General features: G+C 34.7%; 1 protein-coding gene across 4 annotated transcripts in view; it reads left to right on the forward strand.

The window, feature by feature from the left end:
- The window catches only part of LOC129750105 (gamma-aminobutyric acid type B receptor subunit 1), a 349,408-nt gene that overhangs the window by 295,951 nt on the left and 39,092 nt on the right, over window positions 1–14,365 (forward strand). For all 4 annotated transcript variants that reach the window (XM_055745326.1, XM_055745327.1, XM_055745328.1 and 1 more), the window contains exons 8-9: window positions 2,438–2,687; window positions 11,720–11,869. In XM_055745326.1, the coding sequence (XP_055601301.1) occupies window positions 2,438–2,687; window positions 11,720–11,869 (400 nt within the window). The remainder of the gene's footprint in view (window positions 1–2,437; window positions 2,688–11,719; window positions 11,870–14,365) is intronic.

The raw sequence follows: 14,365 nt of genomic DNA on the forward strand, positions 1-14,365 counted from the left end.
ATAGGTCCCAATTAGTTGTTCTTGGGTTTCTGAATGTAATTGTTTCTAAAAACTCACCTGAGTGTTCAAAATAGATAAACCTGTGGTCAGAAATCGATTCTTCGTTAGGAACACGCCAATTTGAAATTTCCTGAGAAATTGTTCTAGAACAAAGTGTGATGTCAATCACCTCTTCTCTGTCACACCTAACAAAAGTTGGTTTATTTCCTACATTTAGAATTTCTAAATCAGTGCTGCTTAAATATTCCATTAAATTTAAGCCTCTCAGATTGATATCTGAGCTACCCCATACAAAATGATGGGCATTGGCATCACAGCCAATTACAAGAGGTATATTTTGTGATTCACAGAATGAAATGACATTTTTTAAATCATCCGTAGGGGATGATTGTTCATATGGTGAGTATGCTGAACAGTAGACGTATTTTCTATCAGGCAGCGAAACCTGAACGACGAAAATATCTCTTGTTGTTAGATTGGGTATAAGTGTTGCATTTAAAGAATTGTTTATCAATATACATGCACGAGGCATTATTCGGGCATTAGTCATTCCAATTACACTGAACACAGTAAAGTTTGATTTGAGCAAATTCCCTAAGTAAAAAGTTCCATTTCGGAAATAGGGTTCTTGGACCAAGGCGATTGATGCAGTTCCATTAAGGATTAAACGACATAAGTTAAGTGTAGCGGTTCTTTTGTGCTGCAGATTTATCTGTGCAACCTTAATAGAAAGCATTTCTATCAAAGAATTCCACACATATTTCCATCACACACAAGAACCTCTGCACCATCATATCGACGCATGAAGCGGGGTATCCCATACAGGATGAAAATTTTAAAATCGTGTGTATAATCTGAATCCCACGAGTTGCCAGGAAAAATACGGCCCTTTGCACCAGTGCCTGGCTATAGTGCAGACCTTAACAACGTTCTGCTTAAGATAGGATTATTATACACCCTCCTACCCCCACTTTGGGGCCCGCAGGCACAGAACCACCTTGAAGCGGGTGTTTACAAAATTTAGGAGAATACAACTTGTGCATGCGCATTAATAGCAATAAGCACAATTGGTGAATCCTCCCTGAAGAAACTTGGCTTGGAACCAAGCCAAGGTCCCCCCCTCCCAATGTGATAGTCGCATTTGAAGAATGACTAACGCATATGGGAAGTACTGGATAAGTCGCCTTTTACGACGTGGACCAGTATCCCAGTGGTAGTATTCTATAAGCCGCCACCACACAGGTCTTCAGTTTGAAGAAGGAAATTATTAGTGAAAGGCGTGTAAAACTAAAAGTGGTGGAAAATTAAAGGAAAGGTGCAAATAAAAAAATGGAAGCAGCTGAAGGGATGAATCCCACCGAACACGACAATTAAGTCTCTATCTTGATGTTTAATCGACCTCTCGAGTAATTTCATTTTGAAATAGCATGCTATCAGGCTACAAAATCTCTGAAGGTTTCTAACATTTGAGAACAAAAACATATGCATTTAGGAGGGCAACTTTTCAACATTCGATTTGTATTTATTAGGTTTAACTTATTAAATTACTTTGCTGAAAGATGATAGATTGGCAATTTTCCGTATGTTACTCACTCACATATTAAAGTTCCTCCTTTAACACGACAGTGAAATAGCTCCTTTTTGGCGCAAGGATATTGAAGATTGAAAACATACTCTTTTAAAATGAAATCACACAAAAAGTACCATTAAACTTTAAAATAGAGACTTTGAACCTTCAAAAAAGTTATGCAGTTTTACAATTAATAAAACTCTCTCTTACAAAGTAGGTCTCAAAACTCGCTTAGAAAAAAGTTAAACGAATTATTCGTTTTTTTTTTTAGTTTAAGAAACATGTCGTCGAAACATGCAACTTTTATGAAGGCGTTTTTGTGATTGAATGATAAATACAAAAAATAGAAACAAATATTTCACCTTTAGGTAATTGATCAGGAAAAAAGAATGTACAATAAATGCTCATTTTTAAATAATGAAACATTACATAACACACCGTCCAGATATTTTGGAATTTGGGCCTTCAAAAATCCCATTATCACGTTTTTCGAGTTTTGAACTACTGTGCACTGCTGTGAAAAATAAGGTTGAGACCTCAATTTCGATATTCTACCTTATCCAGATTGAAGAAAAAGAATAAAACAAAATTTTATGAAAATTGATCGGGGCCTCATTTTTCGCTCAAGGAATCACAAAGTATTTTTGGTACCTACATTATTTTCTCGGACAGCTATCAAGGCAACTTTTGATTATTTTTCATTATTTTATTGACATAATCAGGGAACAGCAAAACGCCTGAAAATATTTTAACATCTCTTAAAAAATCTACTCTTACACGTCTATTTAACAATCCTAACTCTACTGTGTACTCTTGAAGCGTTCGCAATCTAATACTGCTGTTATTTTTTTTCTCCTTTCATTTCAGAAAACGATTAAACGACGCACTGATAGAGGAAGGTTATGATATCAACCATAACCGATACCCGGAAGGATACCAGGAGGCACCGCTGGCGTACGATGCGGTGTGGAGTGTGGCCTTAGCATTCAACAAAACTATGCAGAAACTAAAGGAAATGAATGTCGGAAAAAATCTCAAAGACTTTACCTACACCGACAAGGAAATTGCCAATACCATCTACTCAGCAATGAACTCGACGCAGTTCCTCGGAGTGTCGGTAAGAACAAACTGCGATTTCATTCTGATAAATTCAATCGATATTAGATGATAAAAATATGGAATGAATCTTGTTTAATAGCTTGTAAGTGTCAGCAATAGAAAATTCGAAAAGTTTGTTTACAACCCTAAGGTTGTTGCGCTTTTTTCTTATATTTGGATAAAATCAATTTTTTGAGTCCGTTCACACAGCAATTATCTGATAAATATTAATTATTGGATTAATACTAGTAATCTCGTGCTAAGCTATAATAACGATCTATTCAGAAGATAGATTCATAGAAAGGGATCAATTACCCATAACGAACATTTGAAAACATCTGGACAAAAATTAAGAGCTTACCGACGCTTTTAATACCTACATATTTTCTTTACTTTTCAAGGAAAGAAACATTGAAAAAAGATGGAAAAAATCTTCAACTTACATTTGATGAAATTATTCAAACAAAGTTCAATTACTCAAAAAAAAAATTTTCAATTTTATTTTCAGCTAACAGCATAGTTGTTTTGTAGCTAAGGAATCAAGTCACCCCAGGGATCAAGTCTCCTCATTTTCCCCTAATTATGAAAATGACTATAAATCTTAAAACAAATAAAATGTTAACTTGTACTTCATTGGAATCAGGACCTTGAGGAAAAAACATCAGACAGATCAAGTCTAAAAATATGGAACAAAGTAGTGACATAAAATGGAAACATAGAATGCAAAACATTGGGGTTTGATATTATCAGTCCTTCTAGTTGCATTCCACAATATAGCAAAAACCAACCGTTAGAGGCTACCCAATGTTGTTTTCTAATTAGGCACTTTATGATGCGGAAGTGAAACGTTACTCCCTCAGCAGACGAGACCAGAGAGTCATTAGCATCAGTAGGACCTCTAGTGCGATGGCTTGTTGTGACTTGTTACTATAGCTGTGTACGGTGTAGTGTATGTCACGTTTAGTTCGCACGACCATCCGTTGATGATAAACTGACATCATTCACAACATTTGAGCACATTTGAGCTTTTCTTCTGATGAGCACGGCAAATAATTCTAATTTTTTGCTCGAAAATATTTAAGAAGCATTATATCTTAAAAAAACAATGGTAGGTATAAATTTGCTCTCAAAAATTAACTGAACATTCAACTCGTCAATATTAACTGGATCGTACCTCAACCCTAATTAGTACTTCAGCTTCAGATTCCCTGCATATTCTGTGGCTGCAAGGCTAGTGGATTGTTTACCGTAAACAGAACCACAGTGTGATCGAAATCATGCTCATGATTGGGTCACTCAAGCATCAGAAGCAGCATCGTATTTACCTACGCATCCATGCCATTGACATTTCAGAGAATGGAAGGACAATCTGGGAAATCTGGCACAACGAGATTATATTGTTTACACTACAGTCTCAGCTCTATGTTACCGTGGGGTGCAATGCTATTTGCCATATTTAATTTGTTATCTTATTAATTTTCATATGAAGATCTTTGAGAGAATTGATATCAGATATCTCATCACATTGCTAAGCTATTGTTTGCAGGAAAAAATTACTAAGGAAAAATTTCAAATACACCCAGGTTTTGAGGTATTTGACTGTATTTTGAACCGAACCGAATGATTCACAAAAGTGAGCATCCAGGCACCATCTCTGAATATTTCTGAACAGGTGATTGTAGGAATTTCTATTTTGCACTTTCCAGAATACTGAGGGCCAGCCTCGGGGATGCCAAACGAAGGGGTATGATTTATTGCTAACTGTAAGATACTCACAATACGGTTATATTCAAGGGCCGTATAGATGGGACGGCAAACGTTTATAAAATGCATCGTTTCTAGCTATGCGTGGGACTAAACTGCCTGGATCGAATACTTTGAAGTTGAAAGATACATTTTAACAACTTTGCATTGATAAAACTGTAGCATAAGGAACTCATCAAACGACTTCTACCTATGAGGAACTTGAGATGTTGAACGATGATGATGCCTATATCACCGATGAATCTCAGTAAGTTTCAAACCACAACTATTGAATAGGTTTGTTAGCAATCTTGGCAATATATCATTTTAATGGGGGTTGTAATGTTTTCCCATCGTAAATTATATCCTTTCTTCCAGTGCCAAAATGCGGAAATATGTTCTAGGTTGGTGGCACTTCCTGTAGCATAAAGGTGGAAGAATATGCGAAACCGATTGTTCACTGGTTGGCTGGCTGGCTGAAAAACACAAGGATGCTCGGCGTCGCTTCGATGGAAGTTGGTCCCTTCGCAGAGGCAGCATCTTCATGGATAGCTTGCAAACGCACGGCAACTCTAAATTGGCTCCACCACTTATTATGAGTTTACATTGAGGTGTGAGACAAACTATACCATTTTACTCAAAAACCTCTTTGGCAAATTATTTAAAGATGAGATTTTTGCGGATTTTTCTGAGGTTGTAGATTTTTGGAAATAATTCAACCTGATTGTAGCTGTCCATTTGCGTTTTACTTGGGTACAGAGTGAAAACAATGAAGTCAAAACTACCTTATTGCTTGGAAGATAAACTTTTATTGCGATCGGATCGTTTAATTTTCTTAGACCGATTAAACTGTTGATTAGAGCTTTTTCCAATAAGTTGTAGGATTTTCGATACTGAACAAGAATTCAAAACAAAACGAAAATGAAAAATTAAGGAACAATTTTTATCACAACTATCTTAACATGAAGTTCTTCTAATTCTTTTAAAGGGATTTCATCCTCTGGGATGATTCATCCGTAAAGTTCTTCTGATCGTTTCTTCTCCGATTTTATAGTTTATTTAGTTAGCAGGTCTCACTACTTCACGAATCCCACTACGAAAAATAAATGAAGGTAGATTTGAACAAACAGTGAAAAATTATTATGATTCTAATTTGTCCGAGTTATATATAATTTCTTTACATTCGAAAACAATTTAACGACATACATGAGATGCATAAATTTAGGGGTATAAACTCAAATGAAAATTACGAAGCAATAATATTTTGGAGACAACCGAAAGGTGCTGGCGTTTTTGGATATAAAAAGAAGATCAGTAATGATTCTTCCCGCGTTTAGAATGCGACGGATAAACGAAAACGATATCCGTACCGCATAGTACCTAAACATATTAATTTTATTTGTGCAACCATGCTGCCTTCAAACTATTTATGTTGTTCCTGAAGTGTACTGAAAATTACTGGAATGTTTTTGTCACTTAGTGCTGATTTTAGTCGAATCTACTTGGGCATCTCTATTCTGCACTGACACATAATGAGGGTAGTGCTCGATTTCGCTGAGAAAGCCGAATCACTAAGAAAAAAATAATACTATTCATTAATTTGATTAAAAACCTCTTACATATTTGCGTTTGAAACGCAAACGTCGAAAGAAATCATTTATCGAGGGTATGTGTTAATGCTCTACTGGAATAGTGTAAAGCTGAGATTCACATTCTCACCTTTCAAATTGTATTCCTTTGAGAAGAAGAGCATGTCGTAAGAAACATAATCCGTCGTTCAACCTTGATGTTTGGACAGCCATCTTGGAAAGAGATTTATACCGTATTTTTTCACCTGGAGGCAATCCAGAGCCAACCTAGGTTCGCTCAAAACATTAAACAGCTGTTTTTGGCTGAAAGCAAAACAGTTGAAATAATGAACGGGAAAATGATTATTGCCGCGATTTTGAACCTCTCAGTTAAGCAAAATCGTACTATCTGCTGTTCAGTGCAATCCGGACACGAAAAAAGGCAATCCGAATGTGAAGAACCGAGTGAAGAAATCCTGAAGGGAGCCAAATCCGGAATCAAAAAAAATACGCCATTGGATTACATGGTTGGCTTAATGCATCAGCTGATCTGAAACCCAGGAAACGTCAAATCTTGAAGACACTTCTGAATTGTGCTAATGCAGCTATGGCTAGATCAAAGAGAGTCTATTTCGAAAACGATTATATCCTGGGGAGCTTTGGAAGAGAGTGCGCCGATTTGAAGTTAATAGTAACAAGACTAAATCGTTTTGCGAATTTGATCCAGATGACGTGAACCGTTTTTTCTCTTCAAGTCATTCCCAAAGTAGTTTTGTAAACAGTTGACCATACGATATTATTACACAATCGAGGCAGAATGACCTTAATGGGTTAAATTCCTATAAAAAAGGAAAAAAAAATTATTACATCAACGTTTATTTTCAAGCCTGTGCTATGGTAGGTCAAATTAGGGTTACCATATCCTTCAACACCAAAAAGAGTACGTTGAAAACATATTTCAAAATATTTGGGAGAAATGGGAGAAACCAGGAAATTTAAATTCATGACAATTAGTTGCTGGTTATGTGACTTATTTGGCAATTATGTCTTTTCAAAAATACTTTTACAAATTAATAGTTTTCGTTTTTAGTTTTTGTTCATTCTCTTGCAGATTTTTAGTGAAAAGTCAAAGGGTCGTTGGATTATTTGATAAGATAGATATAAGAACATCGCAAAAATGAGAAAATGTTGCATTTCAGAAAGAGTTCAAATTGCTGTTGTGCTCTTTGCAAACTGCTTAGGCGCTTTTTGCATATTCAAAGGCGCTGATTGCCTGCACAGTTTATTTCGACGCCTGGGAGAAGCTTTTCTTGAAAGCGGTTTTAAAACGTTCGAAGCTATTGTTGCTTTGAACTGCTGATGAAATAGTAAACTTGTTTTTTAAAACTTAGATTTTAATCGGTTTGTGATGGTTTTCATTTTAATTCATCGTTTGGAAAACCCAACAAAGTAGAGAAACCTGAAATACCGTGCCATGAATGCATAATGTGTGGCATTTCTTTCGGACTTCATGTACATATAGGAACACAAACTTAAGAACTGGAAGAAAAAAGTTCGTTTCTCTGATAAAATGTCTTTCATCAACAAAAAGAATACATTCCGCAAGATTTTACAAAAAGAAGAGTACGCTTATTTCTCGATCGAAAAATAGTACATGTACTCTTAAAAGAGTACGTATGGTAACTCTAGGTCAAATCCAATGCTGCTGGACCAGCAGTGCTGGTTTTGATAGTTTACCGATGAGCTTCATAAAAATTGTTCTGTCTTCTATCATAGATCCGGTAACATTCATGTTCAATAAGCTGATTGCCAGCTCGCAGTTTCCAAGTTGTTGGTCAAATGCAAAAATATTACCGATAAGGAAGAACATTGGAATAAACTCTCGAACCAACTCGAGACCGATAAGTATCCTCCGTGCTCTTTCGAAAGCTTTTGAAAGGATTCCAAAACCTCAGATGGCATCTTACAAGGATGAAAATAATTTGTTATCTGAATTTCTAGCAGGTTTTCTACGAGGTAATAGCTGTAAAGCTGCAGTTTTACGAGTCTACGATAATTTGGGAGCTGCTCTGGATCGGTAAGGAATTGGCATTTTGCTTTTATTGGATTTCCCTCAAGCCTTTGATACGATTTTTCTATCAACTACTGTGTTACAAGCTAGCAACTTAATTCGGGTTTTCAGAAGCAACTGAAAAAATAATAAAATCGTATCTGAAAGATCGTAAGCAGACTGTCTTTAGCAACGGAGCGAATTGGAGCTCTGGTGAAATGTGGCGTACCCGAAGGTTCAGTTATAGGACCACTACAGTACTGCTACAACATCAACGATCTGTTATTATACATTGCTCGATACCGCTTTATGCAGATGATGTTCAACTCTACGCAAATTAGTAGTAATACTGAAAATTTAATACGATTGATCAATGAAGACGTCGACCGGATGGCTGAATGAGGCGGTATGGACTAACAGTTTACCAAAACACAAGTAAAGTGCTCAACTGAATGCCTTTGAAGCTCAATATGAAATATCAATGGATGGTTTGGCTATTCAATTGACTAACCAAACCATATACTTAGATTTCCTGTTTCAGGATGATCTTTGCTTGGACATTTTCGTTCTCCAACACTCTGGAAAAATTTATGCTGGCCTTAGGCCTTCGTACACAGCAAGAAAATTCGTGTAATTTTAGATTGAAAACGATGCACGAAAACGGAACACCGTTTATGATCTAAAATTACATCATCTTTACATCGAGGCGTGTAAATTTAGACCGAAAAAGATGCACGAAAAGAGAACAGCATATTGTCGTGTAAATTTACACAGAGATGTTAAATTTTAGATTTTTTTTTCGAAATATTAGAAATTTTTTATGTTTTATATTGGGATATTATGAATCGTTTGAGTAGAAAAATACATTATAGTTTACTATTATTAAACATTTATTTATAAAAAAAACATAAATAGTAAAGAAAACAAAAGTACACCCACCATCAAGAGCACCGCCAGGCTGGCGCACTGTTGAATACGAAGATGTTCATTCTGCTTATGTTCTAATCGGTCAGCGTCACTGGGGGACCAAATGGAATTCCGTTCCGGATAATGGTCCGGATTTGCCTCGATTTGTTCAGGCAAATTCTTCTCCTGGGAATCAAATTCCGGATTCCTGTCACTTCAAAATCTGCCGTCGCTGTAATCGAGAAACAAATAATGAATTTCAATAACATCATTCGTTTGGTATTCAATTTAAAAACTTACCACTTTTACCATAGAGATGATGGAGCTTCGTCTTAGAATGAAGACACTCGGTTTCCGAAAAATGACTCGACTGGCAAATTGCACAAACAAACAGTTTCAGTCAATATTAAATCAAACAGATATAATTTTACACTGTTTACGATATAAATTTCATTGGCCGCTTTATTTTAACATCATGGAATGTAAAATTATACCAAAATAACTTATTTTTATTCGCTTTTTGAGGAAAGACTAAAATTACATCCAAAAGAGTGGAAAATTAAATCTTTTTATAATTATACTCTGATTCTGCCGTTTTTTTGTTTGGAGATATTTTAAACGTGAATCCAGGAATTATAACCCTCATCCGTCCATGAAATTTTTATCTGTTACGTTACAGTCCCTGAAGTGTCAATTTGACTTAAACCCCAATATCTATCTTGTTTCCTAACCGATTTTTACAAAATTTATAGTTTTGGAAACCTCGTAATGCCACTGTTACTGTGTAGAATAATGCAGTGCTTATGTTTTTACTCCACTAAAATCGGTATGGAATTTCCTTTCTGGTGAATATATTGCGTGAATCTTGCAGTCATATACTCAAAATCTAGTCCAAAGTTGAATTTTAGTGCATGAAAAAGTGGAAAAATTGGGAATTTACAAAAAGTTCGAAAAACAGTTACCTTTTAAATTCGTCAAAAATTCTGTGTTTCGTATTTGGATAACCCAAATATGCGAAAATGTTATAAATTTCGTCCAATCCTCATTTCAAAATTTATCTGATGTGAATTAAATAAAATGGTTTCCAGCTTCTTATGCACATATAAAATCCTTAATAATTTTTATAATGTTGTAGTGTTCTTATAGTTTTGAAAAATGGAAGTTGAAAAATTTGCTATTGACTTTGCAGAATCCAATTGGCCTTTGAACTTAACATTATTCGAGTTCGAAACAAAAAGGTACATATAGTTATGGAATTTGAGTCTGATTCCGTAATAAACATTTTTCAAACATGATTTCCAAGTTCTCTGTTTCTTGAAATTCATACCCGAGAATGAATGTAGAGTTCTTAAATGCAAAATGAGATTTTGTACCTGAATTCAAAATCTGAACCATGAAACTGAATTTTTAAATCCAATATTTGCGAGTTTTTCCGAATTTTAATTCAATGTACCATCAAACGGGGCATCGTGGAACAGCGGGGTTAGATGCAACATTTATATAACACCACACAGAATCAAATTTCAATTGAATGTATTGTAATAAAGTTATCTTTTAATGATTACAAAATGATGATGAATTTCTCGCATCTTACGCTAGTTTTTAACGGTTTTTTATTTTTATATAAAATTTTAAAAATCGAGCAATAGATGTACAGATTTTAACATTTTTCGATGCCGTAAAAAACTTTGCCCAGTATGACGGATTGACTTGATAATATTACCAACAGACTTTTTACTGGTTTAACAAACAGTCAATATTTTTAAAAACATATTTTAATAATTCAGTTAGGTGTCTGGGGTAAAATGCAACAAAATGCAAATCAAAGAAACACCTTGTAAATCGCGGTTCCATGTGCTGGAATATGAATATTTTGCATCATGCGTTTGTGAACATTGAAATTTCATTCATCCAAACATTTATTTTTATAATTTTAGCTTGTAGAATTTTACGTAGGATTATTCAACCCCTAAATGTATGCAGTATCCTTATTTTCAGAAAAAAAAAATGTGAAAAATAGTTTTTACAGACCAAAAAATTACTGCAGTTGGTGTTTTCATGCGTAATGGTCTATAAATCATCCAAAATATATTGAAAAAAAAAACAACAAACAAAGTTTGTTGCAATTTACTCCATTTTCTAAGGAGGGTGAAAATCGCATGTTTTTAGAAAATTAAAAATATCTAAAGAAACCAATAATTTTTCTAACTACACCAATTTGATGTTCCATCATCCTTAAAACTTTTTTAGAGTGTGTACATAAGTTTTTTAGAAGTCATTGAAGTTGAAAATTGTTGCATGTTGCTCCAGTTGACGGTAACTGTGAATTTATATCTCGAACTATCAACAATTTTGTTTATAAATGGCACGCCCGTTTGTAAAAAAAAAAACAGATAAATTAAACGCCTGGCAATAGGCAATCAAAGGAATTCCATGTGTTTAAAAAAAACCATACAAACTTTCATGCTTAGGCTAACTATCTGTGGAGAGCATACACTGAAGCGCAAAGTCATCCTACGAGACCTCTTTGCTAACATGAAATAAATAATTTCGACCGACACTACCAACCATTTGGAAGCGAACGGAATTTCCGTCGGCTCGACGAATAACTGACAGCATCACTTCACTTAACCGTGCAATGACTTACGGCTAAGAAGTGCTTCTCGGTTTAGTTTGATAGACCGTCACGATTATGGCAGTAAATTTTCCGCCTAATCCTGTGCCCATGTCCTGTTGCTGTGCTGCTGCTCTCTCACTCATTCTTACTCATTTCTCCACTTCCAGGGTGTGGTGGCATTCAGCTCGCAAGGTGATCGAATAGCTTTAACACAGATAGAACAGATGATTGACGGCCAGTACTACAAGCTAGGATACTACGATACCCAGGCCGACAATCTCACGTGGTTCAACATGGAGAAGTGGGACGGTGGCAAGGTAAGCCGACTAATTGTTATCCCTATTGCAGCTTCTGAAGTACCACTCGACTAACTGGTACTTAAGGCTTAATTTGAGAAACGATCCAGAAACGATGAGGATTTTTATTTGGCCATTTTAGCATGACTGACCTTTGGAACAACGTCCGATCATTTTCACATCAGTTTTATTTTTAAGAAGCGTCCACAAACAACGCTTTCCACACGAGCATCGTTAGTAGAGATTAAAATTTAATGAAAATGAGAGATAAACTTTTCTATTCAGTTTTCTTTAAATTATGGTACTGGACCTATTATTGTCATTGGAATAGTGATGTAACTGAATCGATAGGAAGACAGCAGGACGACAAATTATGCGAATAGTTGTTATATATGTCTTCTTTTTTTTTGGATTTCAAAGATAATTAACTACTCATTAGCAGGTAACATACTTGGAAATCAAGATGTGTACTGGCACCTTCCTAGCAATACCATTTTGCCATTGCTCGAGATAACGTTAAAGTTAAACGATGATAGTATCCGTGAAAACTTATTTTGTTCTTCTTGCTTGCTAGTTTCATGGATGAAAGTTTCACCCATTGAGATATTGAAAGCGTCGATATACATCGATGTGCTCATCGAACTCTTCATTGAAGGAATTTCAATGCAATTCATTTCAATGGATTTTACTATTGCCATTTCTTGAGCCACAGGATAACGATCGCACTTGCACAGTTAAGGACTCTGACGGGTGGAAAGAGGAGAAGTTGAAATCTCTTAGCAGTTCGGATCGTCCAATGATTTGCTTCACTGCACTCGGATTATATGGTGGAAACTGCATTTAATCTACTGTTAAAGAAGGCGATAAAAAATTGCAAATAGATTTTCAACTTCACTTCGCTGTTGAGACTGATGCTATTGAAATGCATCTTGTCTATATTAAACTAACTGACCCGGTAAACTTCAATTTACCTCAAAATTAATAAATCTTTATAAATGTTTTACTTTAACTACACGCCCTTAACTTTTTTTGTGCTAGTGAATCAAAATTTAATAAAAATCGTATTAAAATTGATCGACTTGTGTTTCATTTTAAGTTGATTTTTTATAGGTTCCCCTTCCACAAAATGTGAGATTCTTGAAACTATTATACAAACCGTCTCTGACCCGAAAAACTATCGGTTAATAATGGCAAAAAAAAACAATAAACAAATTAATAACTTTTGAGAAGTTTTTTTTTTTTGAAAGGTGTAGCAAAGCACACCGGATCAGCTATTTAGTTTAATAGAATGCAACACAGTTATCATTTAATGATAACAAAATGATGATGACATACTTTCTCACAATTTTTGGTTCTCATAGAAAATTTAAAAAACCGACTGATATATGTTCAAATTTCCTATACTCAATCCTATACCAACACAATTGGTGTAAAAATATTTTTCGGACAATTACCAAATTTTTAAAATAAATATGTTTATCGTTCAGTTACCAGTCTGGTCTGAAATGCAAATCAAAGATTCACATTTTAAATCTCGTTTCCGTATACTGGAACATGATGTCTTTTGCATTATGCGTTTGTTAATTTAAAAATTTCTTCCATCCAAACATTAATTTTTATGATTTCAGCTAGTCGCTCTTTTCTAATATTTTTTAGCCCTAAATGTATGCAACACCCTTACGCTTTTTCTTTAAAAACATTTTTGAAAGAAAAAATGTGAAATTTATTTCAAAGAAAAAATGTGAAATTTATTTCAAAGAAAAAATGTGAAATTTATTTCAAAGAAAAAATGTGAAATTTATTTCAAAGAAAAAATGTGAAATTTATTTCAAAGAAAAAATGTGAAATTTATTTCAAAGAAAAAATGTGAAATTTATTTCAAAGAAAAACAAATCCTTAAACTGAGATTTTTCAAACGCTTTCATTCGATTTTGCATATGAAACAAAGTTTGATGCAACATTAGACTGAATCGATTTGGGGTCATTTTGGAATTCCTCAAACCCTGGGGTCTAAAAAGCTTCGTCTTGGTCCAAAACTCATCCATGATTTTTTGCTGAATTTTTGAGTAACGTTTACATGAGTAAATTTGAACTTTTAGGTTTGTATGGGAAAATTTAATATTTTGTACTGAAAAATCAACATAATTTTTGTTTCGTCTGTGGAACCGAGCCAGCTGATGGTTTTTGTGCCAATTTATAAAATTCCTGAAGGAAATTTTTCACTGAACAACTTTGTCGAAGACCGTAACTTCGTATCTTATTAGGGAAAAAAGTTATTAGTTGTCTAACAGGGGTATATCTTTTCGCACTGATAAAAAATAAATTCAATTGACATCCCTGCAGGGTGCCTAGCTAGGTATTGCGTGACTACTTTCCATGCAACATTTCGCGAGGCTCAAGCAGTGATGTCAATAGAATTTGCTATCGATCAATGCGAAAAGACATACTCCTGTTAAACAGCTAATAACTTTTTTTCCTAATAAAATACGAAGTTACAGTCTTCGACAAAGTTGTTCA

This window comes from Uranotaenia lowii, chromosome 2, assembly GCF_029784155.1.
Source record: "Uranotaenia lowii strain MFRU-FL chromosome 2, ASM2978415v1, whole genome shotgun sequence".
NCBI lineage: Eukaryota > Metazoa > Arthropoda > Insecta > Diptera > Culicidae > Uranotaenia > Uranotaenia lowii.